At 37.3% G+C, this 21,127-nt stretch overlaps 4 protein-coding genes across 5 annotated transcripts; 1 reads left to right on the top strand and 3 right to left on the bottom strand.

The window, feature by feature from the left end:
* The first annotated feature begins 102 nt into the window (after positions 1–102).
* Positions 103–1,475, top strand: LOC132188338 (expansin-A8). Its single transcript, XM_059602760.1, has 3 exons — positions 103–296; positions 397–709; positions 829–1,475. The coding sequence occupies exons 1-3, from the start codon at positions 155–157 to the stop codon at positions 1,130–1,132; spliced, it is 759 nt and encodes a 252-aa protein (XP_059458743.1). The 5' UTR covers positions 103–154; the 3' UTR covers positions 1,133–1,475.
* A 420-nt stretch (positions 1,476–1,895) lies between these two features.
* LOC132188336 (mini-chromosome maintenance complex-binding protein) lies at positions 1,896–7,341 on the bottom strand. The gene is made up of 14 exons (XM_059602758.1): positions 7,074–7,341; positions 6,602–6,715; positions 6,386–6,496; positions 5,979–6,110; positions 5,587–5,631; positions 4,887–5,006; positions 4,597–4,752; positions 4,304–4,378; positions 4,026–4,139; positions 3,677–3,879; positions 3,421–3,556; positions 2,956–3,183; positions 2,397–2,464; positions 1,896–2,312 (listed from the first exon to the last, which is right to left on the bottom strand). Exons 1-14 carry the CDS (start codon positions 7,233–7,235, stop codon positions 2,198–2,200), a joined length of 1,779 nt encoding a protein of 592 aa, XP_059458741.1. The 5' UTR covers positions 7,236–7,341; the 3' UTR covers positions 1,896–2,197.
* Positions 7,342–8,363: 1,022 nt separating this feature from the next.
* On the bottom strand, positions 8,364–9,347 carry LOC132188148 (uncharacterized). The gene is made up of 3 exons (XM_059602549.1): positions 8,997–9,347; positions 8,842–8,905; positions 8,364–8,745 (listed from the first exon to the last, which is right to left on the bottom strand). The coding sequence occupies exons 1-3, from the start codon at positions 9,345–9,347 to the stop codon at positions 8,576–8,578; spliced, it is 585 nt and encodes a 194-aa protein (XP_059458532.1). The 3' UTR covers positions 8,364–8,575.
* A 522-nt stretch (positions 9,348–9,869) lies between these two features.
* Positions 9,870–16,178, bottom strand: LOC132186308 (potassium transporter 2). Of its 2 annotated transcripts, none has more exons than XM_059600210.1 (10): positions 15,940–16,178; positions 15,432–15,521; positions 14,995–15,229; positions 14,671–14,916; positions 14,533–14,586; positions 13,212–13,472; positions 12,335–12,387; positions 12,072–12,189; positions 11,526–11,780; positions 9,870–11,193 (listed from the first exon to the last, which is right to left on the bottom strand). In XM_059600210.1, exons 2-10 carry the CDS (start codon positions 15,468–15,470, stop codon positions 10,076–10,078), a joined length of 2,379 nt encoding a protein of 792 aa, XP_059456193.1. In that variant the 5' UTR covers positions 15,471–15,521; positions 15,940–16,178; the 3' UTR covers positions 9,870–10,075. The 2 variants fall into 2 exon arrangements, with proteins under 2 accessions (XP_059456193.1, XP_059456194.1); XM_059600211.1 differs by having other exon boundaries at positions 15,432–15,516.
* Between the last annotated feature and the right edge of the window lie 4,949 nt (positions 16,179–21,127).

The following is a 21,127-nucleotide window of genomic DNA, read 5'->3' as shown; positions in this document are numbered from 1 at the left end:
GTCGACAACTTCCCTTTCTACTACACGACCCCACGCCTAACAGCTAACAGCCCCTTAAGACCACCTACGCCCCTCTTTCCTATATAAATTTGCCCCCATTCCCCTGCTCTAAGCACTAAGCACTTCCCACACCCTTTAGAAACAAAATCACACAATGGCTGTTGCAGCATTCTCTGCTATTTCTCTTCTGCTCTCTGTCCTAGGCCTATGCCTTCGAGGCACTTACGCTGACTCCGGAGGGTGGGAAGGCGGTCATGCCACGTTCTATGGCGGGGGTGACGCATCCGGCACAATGGGTAAGTCTGTTTTATAATTTCTCTTCTTTCAAGCAAAAAGTCATACACCTTTGTAGCTTGATGGGTTTCTGATAGGCGGCTACGTTTGTATTAATTGCAGGGGGTGCTTGTGGGTACGGTAATCTGTACAGCCAAGGGTATGGGACTAACACTGCAGCACTCAGCACTGCTCTGTTCAACAATGGCTTGAGCTGCGGGTCTTGTTACGAGATGCGATGCAACGACGACCCCAAATGGTGCCTGCCCGGTACCATCACTGTCACTGCCACTAACTTCTGCCCCCCTAACTTGGCCTTGTCCAACGACAACGGCGGTTGGTGCAATCCTCCTCTCCAACACTTTGACATGGCAGAGCCTGCTTTCTTGCAAATTGCTCAATACCGAGCTGGGATTGTTCCCATTTCATTTAGAAGGTAAAAAAGAAAAGAAAAAAAGACTCATAATCAGGACACAATCTACTAGAAACCATATATGAAAATACTTGGCGATTGAGCTAATCCCATTTTACATACTTTGTGTTTGGTCAAAACAGGGTGCCCTGTGTGAAGAAAGGAGGAATAAGGTTTACAATCAACGGCCACTCTTACTTCAACTTGGTGTTGATCACAAACGTTGCTGGCGCCGGAGATGTGCATTCTGTGTCGATCAAGGGGTCCAAGACAGGGTGGCAATCTATGTCAAGGAACTGGGGCCAGAACTGGCAGAGCAATTCCTACCTCAATGGACAGAGTCTTTCATTCCAGGTCACCACAAGTGATGGTCGGACGGTGACCAGCTACGACGCTGTTCCGGGTAATTGGCAGTTTGGACAGACATTTGAGGGGGTTCAGTTCTAGATTTTTATTTCATAATTAAAAAAAGAATACAGTATATGGTCAATTGGTAATGTGCCGTTTTCGTGACGGTGAAGGTGTAATACACAGGGTAGAGTAGGAAGGGCTTGGCCTGTGTGGCCGTGTATTGCTGAGGTGGCTGTTTGGCACCCGCTATGCCTTTATATTTATATATAACGAGTTTGAGTTTGTTTGTGAAATTTAGTTACTCTAAAGGAAACAAGGAGGATAGATATTCCATTTGTTGCCTTTTATTAAATTTGGGCCATTGAATATCTTGAAAGTTTGTACAACTTACTTTATCTCCAACTTGATATAAAGCCCACTTGGGGCAACTTTATTTTCACTTGCCGTCTTCTGTGTGCACTCCTCTGGGCTTTGGCCAACTCTTCCCGAGTATTTTAATACTACCTCTTTCACTTTTCACATTTTTTGGTCAATTCTACTTTAAAAGTTTTAAAACCGAGCGAATAACATGCTAGTGGACAACAGCCAAACAACGATAAGAGCCTGCAATTTTTTTTACAACTTACCAAATTAACAGGTTAAAAGTTGAAAATTTAAAATTGACTCATATAATCCTATCCCATAACTCGACCCGACAAGCTAACTCGAAATATCACCTTGATAATTAAACACACAAAACAAGCCCAAGACCAAAAGCGATGGCCTGTTCTTTTTACGTCTATTTTTCACTCGAATTATCGAATCAAGTATGGCTGCCAATTCTGTATGATCGGCTCGGATTTATGGAAGACATCACCAATTAGCATAATCATGCATAACTAAAATATGCACGTTTAGTAGCAATGTGCATACCAAAGGCCAGAAGCCCGACACAAACTGTGGCATCTATGGAGATAGTGAGGGGTTATCTAATATATTTGGTTGATTCACATAGGCCCATTCATTTCAAGCTTGGACGAAGTAAATAGCAGCATGTTCCCATTAAATGGCAAATACAATTTAATACATAAGCCTTTCACCAAACATAATCTGACAGACCTGGGCTATAACATACACCAATTTAAAACCATTCCCATCCCACTATTAAGTGACTGCATAAATTCATTTCAACCTCTCTCTACGAAGCCTCTCCAGTTCCATAACCATCTGCCAGTGCTCCAAGGACAGGCAGGTTTCACCAAAACTTGCAGACATTAGGCGGCCCATTGTCAGCCATCTGTATGCCAAAAATAAAATTACTAAATGTGCAACAAAATACGGAAACAAAATACTATTTTCACACAACTTCCTGGTCCCCAACCTGTTAAAATCATGGCTCCCTATGCTCCGGTCTGCTTGCCTTGATGCGACCAAGTCATTTTCTAGCACCTGTAAAGTATCAGGCAACAACATTAAGGTTCTAAAGGTGCCTCCATTTCGACTCTTAATCCCAAGATTGAGCAGGAAAAATCAACACAAGTAAGATACTAAAGCATGTGAACTTTTATAGTAATATCTCTCGAGTCACCAATATATTGAATTAACAATTTCCGGGTAACAAATCATGAAGCAAAATGGCCACTTTGGCCACATACAGAAACAAATGAAAAATGAAACCTTACTTCCAAAAGATGCTGTCTAATGCATCACCCTGTGGAAGAACAAAATGTTGATGAATAATTTTACAGCAGGTACATCTAGATTATATCATCTGAACCAGACATGTAGCATTAGTCATGACTGCTACATATGAATGCTCAAAAATGTTCTCTGACCACACAAAGGGAAAGGCTTTATGATTTTTATGACTAGGTTCCTGAGCCAGAGCCTCTTTTCTAGGGGAATTTGTTTATCAAGAATGAAATCAAGCTCACTCGTACCTTCTGCATTTCTGAATCAATGGAATGTGGCAATGATTTAACACTAGCCAAGTACCATCTCCAAGCTTCTAGCGCTTGTCCAGCCACAACTTCAGAGGAACCCACTGAAGAAGGCTGGTAAGGTATAACTATATCAGCAGGCAAGATATTTGATTTCCCTTCAGAAAAAATTAGCAATTGGACATCAGCTGCCATCTCCATTTTATAGTACTTAAAATCATATTCCACCTGCGAACAAACAGATTTTTAATGTACATCAATATCTTGTTTTCAATAAAGTGGTCGTGAGCTACTCTCGAACAGTAGGTCTTTGGAGCACAGGTGCTGTGATGCATTTCAACCTTAGTCGATAAATGAGTGTGGAGTTTCTGTAAATTTGTTCATTAAGCGTCCAACAAATCTCTCACAATAAGATATAGGGAATATACACATAAACATCATAATATAGATGATAAAAAAAATTACCTTTTGCAGCTCTGTCAGATTTTTTAATAACCTTGCATTCTCTACCCCAACAGAGTTGAGGGTCCCTGCTTCCAATTTGGTCTCATCAATGATCAAGTGTGAACCCTCAGCTAGCTGCAGAACTCCAGTTATCAATCTGGAATATTAAACACGGAAGAATGTCAAAAATCTACGAGAAAGAATTGATAGTTGTAATATCAGGCCACTAATTAAAGGCGGAATGATTTCCTAGTCACAAAATGATAAATCGGACTACCTGTCTGTCTCATAATCCTTTTTTGGCGCAAGTGATACAGAATTAAGGTACTCCACCGTGAGGGGTATGCTATGTGTGAAAGGTAAGAGGTTTCTGAAAGCATGGGTAAGTTGACCGCCAAACAGAGATGCACTTTCTTTGCTTAAACAGGTGAGATTTAGTGAAAGCTTGCCCACAGCGACATTGTCTACTCTAGCATGCACCTGCTCAAGAAAAATTCATAAATTTAACCCATAGGTGCAGGAGCCATCTTAATTAAGATCACTGAGACAAGATATGGACTACTGAGACACGTACATTGAACAAGAAAAATAACAAAACAACATTATCATGAACGGAAACCACTTACCCTAGACAGAAGATGCAACAACATGAGATGAGCAGCTAGACCATCATTGCCAAGAACCGCTGTTAGATGCCTTAACAGAGAGTCCCTTATCTCTTTCACCAAATTGGGCTTTGACTATAGGAACATATAGTACATAATAGTTAAACAAAGTAAGACGAGAAAATATTTTAAAAAGTAAACATTAAAGATCTGAAATGACTGAATAGGCAACAGACATAAAGTAGATTAACAACCGTTCATTCAGAGGGATGAAATAAAACTAAGGTATATAAAATCACCTCCATCACGGGGGAACAATTGAGAAGGTCAGAGGCTGCAAGCTTCTTGTGAATAAGGCAATGGAGGCGTGGCACCTAAACAAAATATATATATATATATATAAAAAAAAAAGGTGAGGATGCAACTAAATAAGGAGCCACTTCAGCATAGACTGATATTCACAGCCACATTACTCATTATCTAATTAGATTGCAGAAGCACAATGCAGCTGTGATTTAGAGTATAGGTAGGTGCCAACAACATATATGATGAAAACCCAATAAATATTTTGCAGTTGCAAGGGGTCAAATACCTTGTTAGGGGGCAAATGTTCCAAGGCATCTTCAATAAAACCATTAGAGAGCTCATCATGATCCTTGTCTGCTTGAAGCTCTGAGTCCAAAGTGAGGACTCCAATGAACTCAAAAACATCATTCAGTTTTAAGTCAGACTCTGGAGAATCATATATCTGCATAGTAAAGTACTTTTAGAACCTTCATAAACTTAAAGAGATAAATGAGAAAACAAATTCAGTTCAACATCATTTATATTAGTAAATTCGCTGTAACTTGAAGGAAGAAAAGTGACTAGCTAGCCAGTTACCTTAACAAGGCAAGGAAGAGAATCTTTGTCAATGCCTGGTACTATACTCATGTTAGGGCAATTACTTTCAGTTATGGACTCGTGATTCTGAGAAGACACGGAAGGTTGTTCATCCTCTTTCTAGCACAGGTAAAGAAATTAAATGAACATACACTTCTTGATCGGGGCTTGCAATTCATTAAAATCAAAATGAAGTATAGATTGTGAAGTAATCTATTCAAAGGAAACATAAAGTGCATGTGGCAAACAATTGATTCAACATATCAGCCGTGTGCCAATGTCGAAAGGGAAACCACAGAACTTGTCAATTTGAAGGACCAGTCATGTATGCCCAGGAAGAAATGCTTTAGCTAAGAGAACACTGTAAAGCCCCTAAAGATCAAGAGATGTGTGTCAAATCCAAAGGAGTTCATAGAAACCACAGAATGTCAAGTTGACGGACCAGTTCATGTATGTTGAGGAAGAAATGTAATTTAGCCAAGAGTGCCCTAAAGATCAAGCCACATGACATGTTTCCCTTTAATCAAAGAACCCAGAAATTTCATGGTTCTAAACAAATTTGAACTTCAGGCAAGGCAGACCAGATAAAGAAAAAAAAAATCAATTAACTTACAGATTCCAAAAATTCAGATTATTCTTATCCATCCAGTGGAAAGAAAAAGATAAAACAAAATGCTTAACCATAATCATCTCTACTTACCATCTTTTTGGTACTAGGAGAACCTTGAACCCCGTCATCAGAGACCTGACATTGAATATAGTATGTCAGATAGATAAATCATGGACGTGGGAAATCATATTTTGAAGCAGACAGCAACTGAGCAGTTCCTAAAGACCCAAGAAATCATCAATCAATAGATTTTAAATCATCTGAAAAAGGCCCAAAATAAAACTGAGTGTGATCAGTGTACCTATTCTATCATGTCATCCCCATAAAACTTCCCAAACTAGCACATTGATGCAAAACTATATTCAAGCCAAGCCAAATGAGACCACAGGAAGGTAAGCCATTCTGTGCTCACCACAAGATTATTCTTGAGCAGCTAGTTCAATGAAAAAGACAAATATGAGATACAGTAACAGGGAACTTACAAGCATATCCATGTGATCGATACCTTCATCATCCACTCTCCTGCGCTTCTCTCTCTGCTGGGATGTGAAATCCATACATCGATTCAACACTAATTCGGATGCAGGTTCAGTCCAAGAATTCTGCCCTGGAACCTTAAATCAAGAAAAACACAAAACAACAACCCAAGACGAGCTAAGTCATGATTTTCATTTCCAGCAGAACCTTAATTCAAAACCGAGAGTAAATTCGAAAAGACAACATAGAAGATGCTTTCTATGTTAGCTGGCTGCACTCGAGTGATAACTGATAAGCACCCTCAGAATAACAATTCCAATACAACACACTTAGTAATATGCTTAAAAGTCTTAGGATTGAAAATAGAAGCTGACCACCAAAAGAATAAAAATTGGGAGTATAGATAACTCACAGGAACACAGTAAAGCAGACGGCGTTCCCAAACTCGCATATCAGCTGAAGAATCAGCAATAGGGAACTGGGAAACATCCGTAAACTTGTTGGTTCTCCATACTGACCCATCCTTGAAGAAAAACCACAAAGTCATTAGCATGAGAATTTTGTGCTTGAGACAGTTCACTCAGGAGTCAGACATCATCATCAGAAGCCCAAAAAAATAGGGAGTTACCTTATAAGCACCGACATAAAATTCATTACCCAACATGTCTTGTATCATTCCCCGGAACCGAACCAGAGTTTTGGGACGTAACCATCTGATAGTTTCGCCGTTAAGAATCGGGACCTAAGATGACACGCAACAACCATCCAAGTCTTAATCAATGATTTTTGTGATAATTTAATAATAATTAGGACTAGAATTACATTAGTTTTTCAATTAAAGCCCGCAAAAAAGAAAATCAATCAATTTGCCATTAGACTCAAGTCTCATAAATCCACAATAATTAGGACTAGAATTACATTAATTTTTCAGATTAAAGCCCGAAAAAGGAAAAAGCAATCAAATTAAACCCAGAATCAAGTTGTTAAGAAATGGCTAGAAATAAATAGAATAAGATTTTTAAAATAAAGCAATTGTAGAAACAATTATATAATTGATTCTAGTAGAACCCTAGAAATTTGATGAAGGAGAAGAGGAGGACCTGAGAGAGGTTGCCTTGGTCGAAGAGGAATTGGCGGAAGAGATCGACGGGGGCCCAGTCCATGCTGTCGGGTTCGAATCCCGAGGCGGCCACCGCCTTCTCGAACGTCAATCGGACGGCGCCCAATGGGTTCGCCACTAGATCGTACGGTAGACCCACCATCCTTGATCCTCACTCTCACTCTCTCCCTCCCTATGTGTCCGTCGCTTCAGTTCGCGCTAAAACTGGTGGTTAAGTAGGGATAGGATTTCCCGCCAAAATCCAAGGGTTATATGGTAACTTGATTGGTATACCGTAGTTACGGTCCAAGGTCACAGGACGGTTACGTGATTGAAAATTAATTGGGACCAAGGGGAGTATTAAACCCTTTCACTGTTTCACATCCTTTAATCCCTTGACACGAAATTGGATTGCAAATTTGCAATATTCGATATTTTAATTTCATAAATAAATTTAATAACCTTTTTTTTTTTTTTTTAGCAAAAAGTGTTGCGGAGGAAAGTAGAGGTGGTGACACACTTATTTCATCAATCTAAAAACAATATTCAAGAAAATGTAATTTGTCCCTGAATATGAAATTCAAATCAGCAAGACTTTACCGATTATAAAAAAAATAGAATTGGTATTCAAAAAAATGTAGAATTTTATATCGGCATTCGATATGAAATACCGATTATAAGTAGAATTTCAACATTATACTCAATCATAAATATTGTCACAACTACGTTCCGATTCTTTGATGTTTTACATCAAAAGATAAATTGTTGCAAAATTTATTATAGATTCAATTATAAATGATTTTCGATATCTAAATGAACCCCGGGTTTCATTTTGGAGACGATTGAATTGAAAATTAAAATATATTAAAAACAATTATTTTGTATCTTTGTTTATGCTTATATTTTCTTATACTAATTTTAGTTTTTATATACTGATTTAATTTTCAATCTTAATATATTTTTCATCTATGCTTTGGCGGCTTTGGCCTCATATCTTAATATATTTTTCATTCATGCTTTACCCTCATTGATAAAAAAATGTTGGTTCCGTCCCTCTACGTGTCTATAATGCTTGGAGATAATGTCTATGTAATTAGTGTTAAATTACCACTTATTTTGAATTTTTTTTGTTTTTAATAACCTAAAGCTTAACCTAATATGAAAATGACAGATTTAATTATTTAATTAATATTCTAACAATCAACTTCAAATAAGAGTAGGTTTAGTGTTTATTTCTTGTAGCAATGTATTTTCCAAATCAGCCATTTAAAAAAGAAAAAGAACAAGAAAAAAGAAGAAGCATGAGATGGTAATATTAGATAGGGCCAAAATTAAAGAAAAAAGGGTGCTCGCATAAAAAAGAAGAACAATGCTAATTGAATCGTCTACACACAGCTTTTAGGGTATAGAATACAAAGGCAATTCTCTTCCACCATGCTATAACAATTGTAATAACTACAGGAAAAAAAAAAAAAAAATTCCTTTATCACCCAACCATCGTCTTCAACCTGAGAAGAGTCTGGTAAAAAAGTTTCCAGATTTGGACTTCTCCAAACATTCTACATGAACATATCTTCCCAACTTGTCCACTTGCCTCGGTTCACCCTTGGTATCTTTCTTGCAAACCTTGCACGTTTTGTCAACCCACCCTTCTTCAACATATTGCCCATCCACTAATATCAAATACAAAGAATTAGAAACATTATTAAAGATTATGGATCGAAATTTACTAGGCTTCCAAATAAATTGCAGAGTTTTAAGGTTCATACCCTCAACATAGGACTTGAAGAAATCCTTGTATGTTCCTCCAATTTTCCTTCTAAGAGCCCCATACTGCATGACATAGAAAACCCAGTTAACCCATGTTGCACGTAAGGGTAACAATTCGAAGTCCAAGCCAAATATGCGCACAAAGTCAACTTACCTGTTCCCTGCTCATTTTCTCTCCAGACTTGGTGGCTTCTCTTGCCTCGGCCAGAAGCTCGGCATCCTCTGCGGATCTAACTTGAGAAAAATCGAGAGCTTCGGTTATGTTGCTGAACAAAGATTGGTTGTTCTTCTTTGGTTCTTCCTTTTCACCCTTCTCTGTTTTCGCTGAAACTGTGAACTTAAAAGCCTTGTTGAACCTATACGTACACAAGTCTTGCGAAACTCCAAAATTTGAAGGGAAATTGCTTCTCGGAGGTGTCAAAGGAAGAGCTCTCAGTCCCATGTTTATATCCCTTAACATAACAGATACTCTGTTCCCTGCACAACAATGGTACCTGCTCCTCATATGTTGGTCTGAGTATGTGTAATTTTTTTGGTAGTATGGACCATAGAATTAGAGCCACGTGGAATTGAACTTTGCATGGCCGCCACTCACAAGGGGTGGTGGTGAATGGAAAACTACGTGGCACTCTTCCATACTACTAAAGTTGAGAGGAGCATTTTGGACATCTTATCTTTGACTTTTTAAGACAGTTAAAAGAGAATGAGAAGTCCCAATCAGTTTTTCTGGATCGGCATCGGCTGTAATCCCGTGCTTGAATTGCAGTAAACAGACAATTCAAAATACCAAAAAACAGAAAATGTTTTATCTTTACTTTACGTTGTCAAAAAATGCCTCCAAAACAAATTAACAAATATACGCTCCGTTTTAAGTCTTTAGGAATTATTGTAGATTTACCCGAAAAGCACTTGAGTTAAGGATAAACACGCTGCTGAACATCCCATGAAAGTTAATAGGAGTGCCATTGCTTTGCTTAAGAGAAGTATAAAATAAACCACATAACAAAAAGACTAGACACGCCCCACATAAGATGCAAGATTTTTCACATTTTTATGATAATACTTCATTTCCCATTAATTCATACATGTGATGCATCATGCATGAAACTAGAGTTGGTATTTTCATAAACGTCCTCAGTCTGCACATTCATCATACTTGCAAACCTCTTTCAGGTGTTGCTCTACATCAATTCAGGGAAAAACAAAAAAAACAAAACTAGTTACATATGTGGCCTACACAATGTAAACCATGCCAACCTCAAGAAGAGACACTGGTGGCACCTTGAGCACCACATCTGGCCCTCGGCAATTCCTCCTCAAGAAATTGTATCCAAAGTTGACGGCCAGTCGCTTCAGGACAGAAGATCCTTGCTTTGCGCGAACATGCGAGTGCCCCAGTATGAATGCAGTCCCAGCTTCTTGAGCTGTATGCAGATCTTCCAGCTCTTCTTGCAGTTGCTCAGCCATATTAGCTCGTTCATCAGTGTCAGACTCATCATCAATAGCAAACCTCACTCTTCTTTCAATAACGCCTTCTGGTTGCATCTCAATAACATCTGTCACACTTTCTACAGTTGGGAACTCAACGGATACACTTGCTGGCTGCATGGTCTCCTCAATCTCAAAAGTTCGTTGTCCGGGGAATGCCACTGTTCCAATCACAGCCAATCTACACTCACTGGATGATTCGTTAGATTGTGATGCATCATCCCCGTTGCATATAGTCTCACGTGTTCGATGCCACTCATAGCGGATGAAATCAGCTAATCTATCAACCAGCTGAGTTTCAAAAGAATCAACATCTTGATGAACATCACGATATCCATACCGGACAATACATCTGTAGGACCGATGAGCTGGAGGACCCACACGGCCCACAAGATATCTCTCAGCAGGGGGCACAAAAGGGACAGGTACTGATTTTATGCACACAAAGACAAGGATGCGGTGGAAGGCAGGGAGGTTGGTGACAAAGCGGGAGAAATTAGCTGGAATGCCAGAGGTAAGATCAGTGAACACTAGGCCAATTCCAGGAACTCGAGCAATTCCTAAGCTTGGACCTAAGGCTAAGAGCCATTCTAATGAAACCTTGTTGTGAAGGTCATATTCATATTTCTTGATGGTTGCATAGTGCCAAACAAACATGATAGTCATAAGGAAAAGGGCTAGAAGAATGGGGAGCCAGGCACCCTCTCTGAACTTGGTAAGTGAAGCTGAGAAGTAGAGTAATTCAATAGAGCCAAAGAAGAGTAGGAAGGAAATAGCTATGATAGGTGACTTGTGCCAACAAAGGATAATAGCCAAGGAAGTGAGGCATGTTGTCACTAACATCACCGTCATCACCGCTAACCCTGCAACAAATAAAGATCAACTGTTAGTAGATCAAGAAACAGAAGTTCTTTCAGTTAGGCTGTCCCTTCTTCTTTTTTGGCACAAGGTTTGAATACTAATGTGACGAGTCTAAAAGTTCTGAATCTGGTGCTAGGGTTTCCCTAGAAGATCTCAGTAAACCTTGTCAAGTTTGTTATCATAATGGAGACAGCCTTTCAACATTTTTCTCTGATGGTTCAGAGGGTTCCATGATTTTATTAAGGCTTATACTTGGGCATAAATTTTTATTATTAAGTCTCAGTAAAATTTACTATTATGATCCTGGTAAAGAGGACACAAGGGCATAACTTACCAGATGCATTCCCCAAGTGTTTAGTGTCTCTGAATCCAATGGTCACAGCAATGCAGAGGATCATGAGAATCCAATTGATCTCAGGGATATAAATCTGGCCATGAATCTTGTCAGAGGTGTGAATAACCTTGACTCTTGGGAAGCAACCAAGTGATTGGCTCTGGTTTATGATAGAGAATGTTCCGCTGATGATTGCTTGGCTTCCCACAACAGAAGCAAGAATGGCAAGTACAAGCACCGGCCACCTCACAGATTCTATACCCAAAAATTTTAAACTGTCAAGTGTTCCACAATTAATAAATATTCTAGTCAAGGACACAACTATGGATTGGTCAGAACTAACAAAAACCACGGAATTGTCCAAAGAAGCATTTTTCAGTAGATTTAGACATCGGAATTCATTTGAATTTCAAGTCAAGGATGAATCTCAGTACACTACTGATGTACTATACTATAAATTCATCCTGTCAGCTTCCTATCCAATTCCATGCAAACTAAACGAAACTCTTTGCCTCTAAAATGCAAGAATGACTGAGCTCAGTATACCTGGAACTGAGACATAAAAACTGATCCTATGGCTGGTGTGGTAATTCTTTGACAAGTACGCAGCTTGACCCATATATGCCAATATAAGAGCTGGATAGACCAGAAAGGAGAAAGCAATCTGTGACAAAATGAGTAGTTAGACACCAGTCACTAGCAGGCAAGTTAGACCTTTCACAGATAGACAAAACACTACCAGGAAACAAACATCATAAAGGATAAATTTGAAAAGAAAGAAAGGCAAAAAGAGAAAAAAGCTGCATTACCTGAATTGCCGTATATGAGAAGTGGCCAAGATCAGCAAACATAGCCTCTGAACCTGCATGCAATCACGCATACAACTGGCTTAGCCATATGAGGGAAATATACAGTAAACTGAAGCTCAAGTTGGCACCAGCTGATCTGGTAACATTTGTTTGAGTGAGTGGTCTGAAAGGGAGCAAGTGGAAGAGATTCAAACTAGTGATCTCTACTTCAATGCGTGGCCCTTGGCCAGTAGTGCTACACCTTGGGATTAACAAACATAATTGCTATCCCCAAGATCAAACGTTCAAAGGTTGGAGAAGGAAAGAAAATAAGCAGAATTGTTACACTAGTAATTTCAGCTTTAATGGCAACTAACAGCTCCAGCCTCCAGCACTACGAAGTGCCAGCATAATTTTTGATACTTTCTACTAAGGTTGGCAATTTTTAACACGAATCGCAAATCCAACACAAACTAATACGAAATTAGCGGGTTAAGGTTGATGGGTCTAATTTGTTTAATTAAATGGGTCTGATTATTAGGGTTGACCCATATAGTTTGATACCCATGGCTCGACATAATCCGAACCCGACACGCAAACACAAATTGTCACCCCTACTTTCTATAATCAATGAATTATATCATACTTCACAACCAATCTCTATTTTGACTGGAAATTACATTTGCAATCTAAAACTGATTACTGAAAAAAGGACTATTTTGGTGTTTCTTGGTGTTTTCTAGAGGTTGCTAGTTATAGGCCTTGCATTTTTGTTGGACTCTTGACACTTATAATTGGTAGTTGATACCAGAGACATCATCTAGAACTCATAAGACAGCAGAACAAACAAAACGAGAAGACATGAGAATTGAATATAATTGTGTTTTTCCAAATTCACCTGTTATGCACAATAATATTCCACCCAAAGACATCCATCCACTTATCCTTGTCTTCTTCAAGAATTTGAACATATAATATGGAGAAAGAGCTTCATAGACATGTGGATTCCAGTGGATTATATTGTATAAGCCAAGGGCACTGATGCATAGTAGCCATGTCAACACAACTGGTGCAAAGAAAAACCCAACCCGATGGGTGCCATAGTGTTGAAGTGCAAATAGACACACTAGTATGAAGCAAGTAATTGGAACCACAGCATCTGCAAATGGTGGCACAACATGAATGTAAAGAAAATCAATAAAGAAACCCGCATTTTACTTGCTACTTAGTGTTTGGCTTAAAATCCAGAGCTATACTTAGTCTTAATAACATCTCTGCTGGTTACATTTACATATTTAAAAAGGCATTACTCCAACAAAAACATCACACTGCACTCAAAGCAGAACTCGCCCAAATTTCTGAAATAATAGGTCTATTTATTCTCAAATAAACGTTTGGATTATTGGACAAGATTTATATCAGAAGCTATTGATCTTGTTTTTATTGATAGAACATAATAGAGTGACTGAGGTACAAGTGTAACTAGTCTGCATTTTGTAGCAATTATAAATTCAGATAAAATGAAAATCCCTTTGTCAACCCCACCATGAAACAGTTTCTCCATATCCCCTCCAATAGAAAAGTAGGTATGACCTGTTAGAATATATGTATATATAATATTTTCCATATATTCTAACAGGACCAAATACATGGCAGGATATGACCATCTCAGCCTACAACTTGAGCAATTTGGATGGTCCATGCACTTCAGGCCAAATAGCTATTGTTCACTAAATCAGAATGACAAAGGGGATCCTCTATTCAATTATCACTTCCAATGATTAAAAAAAAAAAAAAAAACAGACAGACAGCCCGGGCTGTGTTAAGTAAGCTTGTATTATTTCAGCAACAATTTTGCAAATATCAGTATCATCAAAGATGCAATTACAGTTCAATAAAAGTAAATTCACAAATAAAACAAACAATTCTAACAACATACACATCCTATCTAGCAACACACAAATTTTCTATTTTCATTTCTTCCCCCTGAGCATGCACCAAAGTTTATCTTAAAAGATATAACCTAACTATGATTCCAAACTACATGCTTATTGTGTTTGCAGTCCATATAGCTTCAAAAGTATATCAGATTAGAAGCCCACAGCCTTCAATATAATTTGGGGAGGAGGGGAAGTAGATTCTCGTGTAACAGACCGCGTAATTTAATATGATTGAACAAGCAGAATTAGATATGAAAGAGTAGTAGCTGATAAGCTTACACTGGTGGTGCTCCTTGGACATGGATAACTCGAGACCAGACACCGCAGAGTAGACTATATAAGAAAAGTTGGAATTAGCTAGTCCATAAACTAAGTGGAAACAATAGCATATATTGCATTCATAAACAGCAATTCTACCTGAAATGGCTGGAGTGAGGAGTCCATCTCCAATTACCATACATGTGCCAAGAAGAACCAAAAGTAGGAGAGCTGTGTGCAAGGCTTTGTATTTCTCAAGAAACAATTTCAACCCTGAACTGTTTTTCTTCTCTGGAGGTTGTTCTAGTTTATATGTAGAGAGCGCTTCATCCGCAACCTGCCGGTTGGGTAGAAGGCCTACTTTTGCATGCCTACATATCAACGAATAAAGAGCAAAAGTACCACCTGCAAAATCATGCATGAGAAGTTACACCTAAAGACCGAATAATATAGATATGGCTCCTCCTTTGTTTTGGTACTCACCCTCTCCGTTGTCATCAGCGCGAAGGACTATAAAGACATACTTGAATAGAGGGATTAATGTAAGAGTCCAGAATACAAAAGAAAGAGCGCCAAAAATCTCTTCGTTGGTCTCTGAATGTTCAATATCTTCTGCAAATGTGCTTTTGTAAACGTATAAAGGGGAAATGCTCAAGTCCCCGTATACTACACCAAGGCTTTGGTAGGCCAAGAGCAGGATGGTCTTCCAAGACTCCTTCTGTAACACAGTTTTGAGAGCTTAAGAGCTTTTGTGGATTAAAATTGTTTCCACCGATTATGCCAAGCTTTATTTGCCCAAGAAGAAGAAGAAGAAAGAAGGGTAATGAAAAGACAAGCAATAAACTTCAAATCGGTCAGGCTCATAAGCATTTGAAAGTACACACCGATGCATATCAAGCTGAAAAAGATTCTGCACTAACCTTTGAAGTTTTCCAACACTTCCCATGGTCAAGATCCATTTTTCTGACCCTCAAGTTATGCTTTTGAACAAAGATAGCTTCAGCTCTGTGCTAGAAAAAGAGAAGCAGAAATGGTACACTCAAATAGAATCAACTTTTTGAAAAACTTAAAAATGAGGAATTTGATGAAAACACTTCCATTGACATGACTGCCATATATTTCCCTACTAATTTAATCGCGCAAATAGAGGAGATAGAAGGACACATCCACCCACTTCTCAACACATGACATCCTTACTTCTTATCACACCCCCGCATTAAAATAGAGCAAAAAAAAAAAACTCAGAGCAGTTACGCCACAAGTAGTGGTGAAATTTATACATCCAAAACGTTGAAAATAAACTGCAATGGAATTATTTAGACAGTCTCATCAATGTAGAAGGGCCCTCATTAATTTGCCTACCCTATACTTCTTTTTCTTTTTTATTTATTTTTTTCCTTTTTGAGGAAAAGGGAAAGAAACTAATACCTAACACGTCACCGTTTGTGGCCCTTCAGTTGAGAGAACTAGTCCAGCACGAAAATTTGTACCCATATACAGGGTTAAACTCATAAAGATCAAAAGATGCATGATAAAAAGAATGGCAAAATTCAAACTAACAGTACATGCAATTATGCATATGCAGAAAGAGTTGCATTTTTCACAGGGAAAACAGCACAAATATAGGACTAAAGTTAAGGGATGGCGAAGAGAAGGCACAATCACGTGATTCAACGACAGTTTACATACACAAAGCAATCACACCAACCAGTGCCCACGAAAATAAAGCTGATTTCAAGGACCATTTGTAATACCCCACTCTCTTTCCTCTGCCCACCTCTTTCTCTCTCTCTCTCTCTCTCCCAATCTCACACACACACACACACACACACACACTTCACCGTTTTCATTCATTTAACTGTTTTATTAGGCCTTTTCACCCACCTGTTAAAACCCTTCATTCTCTTTTACCTGCTACAGCTTCTTGGGTGGGTTTAAGGGGAAAACAAAAAAAGGTACAAACGCTAGCAGAATTAATATGAGATTCAAGTAACTCAAGCCTCAAGGAAGTGGTGAAAAGGGAAAAAAACAGAGGCTTGAAAATTATACCAAAGCTTATTACTTTCCAGTAAAATCGTATGAAAGAAGAGTTTTAAGACATAAAAAAGTTTAAATTAAGCCACAAGGATCAATCAGTAGACAAAACCATGTGAATCAGAAAGGGCGGTTTCAAAAGGGCATGAGGCAGAACATGCTGATCAGTACCCCAAATTTAATTACTACGCACCAGCTTTTCCTCACCGGCTGACCCCCATTATCACATCATCCATTAAATCTCTGTTTCGGTATTTTATGACCCAGTGGGCTTCACTTTCTGATACACCTTGTCCTTTCTTCATATTAGCTAAGCAGCTTTTTCAGTCGCATCATCTCTCGTCACGTTGTGCTGAGCTCCAAGATAGCGACCTTCAATTTAGCATTTTCCTGGAAGAATCCCAAGCAACTCTGCATTACAATTTCACTAAAGAAACTCTTTCTCTGCAACACATTGGAATTCGCGACAAGAAATAATAGAGATACGAAAAAGAAGAACAAACTTAGACAGCTCGGGATTTTCGATACCACTAACCAACATATAAGTAGCCTATCAAAGTGTTCGATTTACAGATCTGGGTACATGAGATGGAGTAAACGAGGCGGTTCAAACATCAACCTCAGCTCTTTATGGCTGGATTGGCTCTTCGCGATTTGCGTAAAACTGAAGCATGTAAATAAATACAGAGCTCAAAGCTTTTTGTTTAAGACAGCGAGGAGTGGCCATTTTGGCTGTATTTTGTAGATTAAATGAACGTTGCACAGAGCAAATATACTCCTCTGTATCTACAGACAATGGCGAATGTTGCTCAGTGAAGGCCAAAAAAACATATACATTTTTAATTGAAGGAGGAGCACGAGGAAGTGGATTGGTCAAGACCCCAGGGACATAAACAGATTCCACGTACAAATTTATAATACAATTCACATGAGCGGGAATATTGCACTTAACAAAAAATCTGTATTTACTAATTTTTTCTTTCTTGATAATCTTTTTTATTTTTCTTCTCGATGCCGGTGGATAACATAAGTATAATTATTCTTTTGATTAAATTATTCAAAATTTACTATATATATATATATATAACTTAAAAATATATAATGAATTAAAAATTGTTCTCATGTGACATAAATATAAAAACAATTTTAATTTTTTTTTCAAGTGTTATGTGTTTTAACAAACGAATCCAAGTATAATTAGGTAATTTAATTAAGAATAATTATCATATCTTAAAAGGTTTAAAATATGTTAATTGATATTTGATGAAGGTAATGAACATGGAATACTCATTTTATTTAGTTTATTTGTTTAATTTTGGACCCAACAAACAAATTTAAACATTGTAGCATGATTCACAGGAGAAAAGGAATTCCAACTCTTTTATATATATATATATATATATATATATATGATAGCTTACCAAACACCAATACATAATCCTCCCACAAGAGACAAGCCTATAAATGGGTTAGGTTTGAAACCATGTTTAGGGTAATTACTTTTTCTTTTTCTTGTTTTTTTTTAATCATTAGTAGCACTTGTTTAAAAAGGTGGGAAAAGTGTCATAATAACAGCCCTATCCTATGCATTGAAAGAAGCACAAGCCCAAAAAAATCCAATTAGGCGGCTAATACCCTAATACTTATTGGATTTGGCTTACATGCTGTTATTTAGCCACCTAATACTTATTGGAGTTGGCTTACATGTTGTTATTAAAATAACAGCATGTATGTTGTAGTTTAATCAATTGTCAAGATTGAATTTTTCAAAATCTCTTTTCATTTTTTATCTCATATTAAATGCTTCTAAAAGTAAGTCAACTTTAAAATTTAATCTTGACCGTTGATTTTAATAACAACATACATATTGTTATTAAAATAACAACATGTAAGCCAGATCCATACTTACCACACATCTAATTAGTGTAGGCCTTGGGGAAGGAGAAGAGTGGTGCCCAAGGGGCAAGCAGCCGCAAGCCGACCTACACTTCAATTTATTAACGTTGTTGGGTGAATTCATTCATTAAATTTGTGGACCCACATCCGAGTTTTATAAATTCAATAATAAATTACAATAAATATGATTAAGAGAATAATGCTGTAATATGCATGTCTTTCAATTTTTCTTTTACATGTTCCCGAAAGAGGGAGAAAGAAAATTTGAAGTAGTAACATCTGCTTCATAAAACGTGATCCTCAACCGATTGAACTATCTATTGAAGACACATGTCTTTTAATGTTATGTATATACCCGAAAACAAGATTAAGGTTGCATGGTTCTTGTTTGACGTGACAAATTTTATTTTAAAATATAAATATATTTTGAATTTTAAAAAATAAAATACAAATACGAAAATACTTTCCAAACAATAAAGATAAATGTAAAATTATTTCATGTGGTTTTAGGTTTTAACAAAAAGTAATATTAAAAACTATGTGGAGTAGTCCCGAAAAAAAAATCAAAGTGTTAAATGAGACTGTCACATCAACATGGTATGATAAAAATGTCGTCTCAAACTATATATATATAGTTTTTAAATACTTATTTTATTTTTTATATTGTAAGCGGCACATATTATATTGTGATTGATGCTAATATAACGCATTAATGGATTATGTCAACTTCTTTAAAAATAGGACCTAATTTTTTTTTCTTTTAGTTTACCGGTTTAATTGCTTTTTAAAACATCGGGAGCTACTTGTCATAATCCCATACACTTATCAATTTTGCATTTACTTCTTTAAAAAAAAAAAAAGGTGAGGTGATTGAATGACCATAAGGGAATTTGGGGATGGTCAAATGGGTTGTGTAACACCTCGAGAATGTTATAGGTTCAATCATCTCAAATCATCGAGATTTGAGGGTGGCTCCTAAGCGAAATTCAGACATGGATAGAACACCCCTCAATCATATAAGTGGGTTGAGGGAGACTTGTCCCTCTCAAATTCTAGCCACCAATCCTTACAAATGTATTGCCACCACACAATTGTTTTTTTGTTTATTTGGTTGCATTTAAAAATAAATAAATCTGAGAGCATTTAAGTAAGTTTATTATCCAAAGTCATTGTATACTTACCATTTCACATTAGAAATTGACACATGCATGAGACATGTTCATTTTTTTGGTCTAATTTAATATCCTCAGCTAACGGTGAGTTTTTTTTTTTCTTCCTCATACAAATGGTAGTTGGGAGGGTCAAACACCATGAAAGATAGTTTAAAGAGGTTAAGCATTAAGAGAAATATTAGGAGTACCAACTCTTTTACTGAAAAAACCTTATTAAATTGATGTATAACTTATTTATTAATATTCATTATATTTATCTTAATTAATTATTTTATTCTTCTTCAATAGATAAGTTACATATCAGTTTAATAAAACTCGCTATCTTGATAAAAGATTTGATGCACCTAACAATGCTAACCAAGATAGATAAATTCCCCACCTCGAAAGAAAGAAAGAAAAAATGCCTATAGGCATCTCTGTCACCCAATCAATCCACCCACTCTCTCAGGCACTCCACCTCCACGTTCCCGTTTATCCCCCAAGCAACACCCTAAATCCCATCCATGTCCCATTCTGGCCCTCTTTGTCATCTTTCTGCCTCCACGCCTTCCACACGTCTACCTCTAGAGACTAGAGCCCCCTTCACCCAATCAAACTTACAAGTTACAAGTATCCAATGCTCACATGCTTATGTGCATTTTATAACTCTATTATTGTGTGGATCAAGCGAGTTCACCAGAGCGCGGCAGCTTGCACCCAATACCAATAGTCAGGAGGTATATATATATGCATGGATGACATTTGGGATTATCTCTCATCTCCCACCTCTCATTGGCGATAATCAATCATGTAGTTGGCGGAATACGTGATTTAGTGTAAATGATGAGTAATATTGTAAATTTTGTTAAGACAATATTACTCCTCATTTTACACTAAATAAATCCTCTCTATTTTGGGAGAGATCTTATTGGGCTAATTACAGATCTTTCAAGTGTGTTTTTGGTTTTGAAAACTATGGCATCAATGTTTCCGAAAAATGATTAGCATCAAAGTTAGTAATTACTGGCCCATGATTAAATAGTCAATCGTCAGAATTTCATCATAGGCCCTGCGAACAATTTACTGGGCTAGTAGTGGTTGGAACCCATGATGAGAAAAGAGTCAGAGGCCAATAACTGAGTGGGCTCAACACAACCCGATAGTGTCCAATAGAGAAGCTTAGCCCAACTTGTACAAATTGGCCAGGGTCATGTTTCCAAGTCCAACAACGGAAGAGCTTGCTGCATGCAATTTCACCAAAATAAACAAGACCAGTATAAGCTCTATTTTTTTATTTTTTATTTTTTATTTTTTTATTTTTTTTAACCTTTACTTCATATCAATACTCCCCCTTTTTTTTTTTGTTATTTAAGCAGTGCTGCAATATTAAATCCATATTAACTTAACCTGTGGATGATTTCACAAATCTGATAACATTCACGTTGTTTAAAATTTTTAAATAACGTGGCAATATATATTTCATTAGATAAAACTTTTAAAAAGAGAATATATAAAAGTAAAACAGTTATCTCATT

This window comes from Corylus avellana, chromosome ca7 (assembly GCF_901000735.1).
Source record: "Corylus avellana chromosome ca7, CavTom2PMs-1.0".
Classification (NCBI taxonomy): Eukaryota; Viridiplantae; Streptophyta; class Magnoliopsida; order Fagales; family Betulaceae; genus Corylus; species Corylus avellana.
The sequence above is the reverse complement of the archived record's forward strand: the minus strand, read 5'-3'. Positions and strand labels throughout refer to the sequence as shown.

Excerpts from the sequence above, each read along its gene's own strand:
- LOC132188338 (XM_059602760.1), top strand. The coding sequence starts at position 155 with ATGGCTGTTGCAGCATTCTCTGCTATTTCTCTTCTGCTCTCTGTCCTA. Across the intron at positions 297-396 it reads TGACGCATCCGGCACAATGG|GGGGTGCTTGTGGGTACGGT; the intron begins GTAAGTCTGTTT and ends TATTAATTGCAG. Across the intron at positions 710-828 it reads GTTCCCATTTCATTTAGAAG|GGTGCCCTGTGTGAAGAAAG; the intron begins GTAAAAAAGAAA and ends TGGTCAAAACAG.
- LOC132188336 (XM_059602758.1), bottom strand. The coding sequence starts at position 7,235 with ATGGTGGGTCTACCGTACGATCTAGTGGCGAACCCATTGGGCGCCGTC. Across the intron at positions 6,716-7,073 it reads ACCAAGGCAACCTCTCTCAG|GTCCCGATTCTTAACGGCGA; the intron begins GTCCTCCTCTTC and ends GTGTCATCTTAG. Across the intron at positions 4,140-4,303 it reads ATTGTTCCCCCGTGATGGAG|TCAAAGCCCAATTTGGTGAA; the intron begins GTGATTTTATAT and ends ATGTTCCTATAG.
- LOC132188148 (XM_059602549.1), bottom strand. The coding sequence starts at position 9,347 with ATGAGGAGCAGGTACCATTGTTGTGCAGGGAACAGAGTATCTGTTATG. Across the intron at positions 8,906-8,996 it reads AGAAAATGAGCAGGGAACAG|TATGGGGCTCTTAGAAGGAA; the intron begins GTAAGTTGACTT and ends TATGTCATGCAG. Across the intron at positions 8,746-8,841 it reads CTTCAAGTCCTATGTTGAGG|TGGATGGGCAATATGTTGAA; the intron begins GTATGAACCTTA and ends ATTTGATATTAG.
- LOC132186308 (XM_059600210.1), bottom strand. The coding sequence starts at position 15,470 with ATGGATCTTGACCATGGGAAGTGTTGGAAAACTTCAAAG. Across the intron at positions 15,230-15,431 it reads AGTGTTGGAAAACTTCAAAG|AAGGAGTCTTGGAAGACCAT; the intron begins GTTAGTGCAGAA and ends ACTGTGTTACAG. Across the intron at positions 12,190-12,334 it reads TCTCATATACGGCAATTCAG|ATTGCTTTCTCCTTTCTGGT; the intron begins GTAATGCAGCTT and ends ATTTTGTCACAG.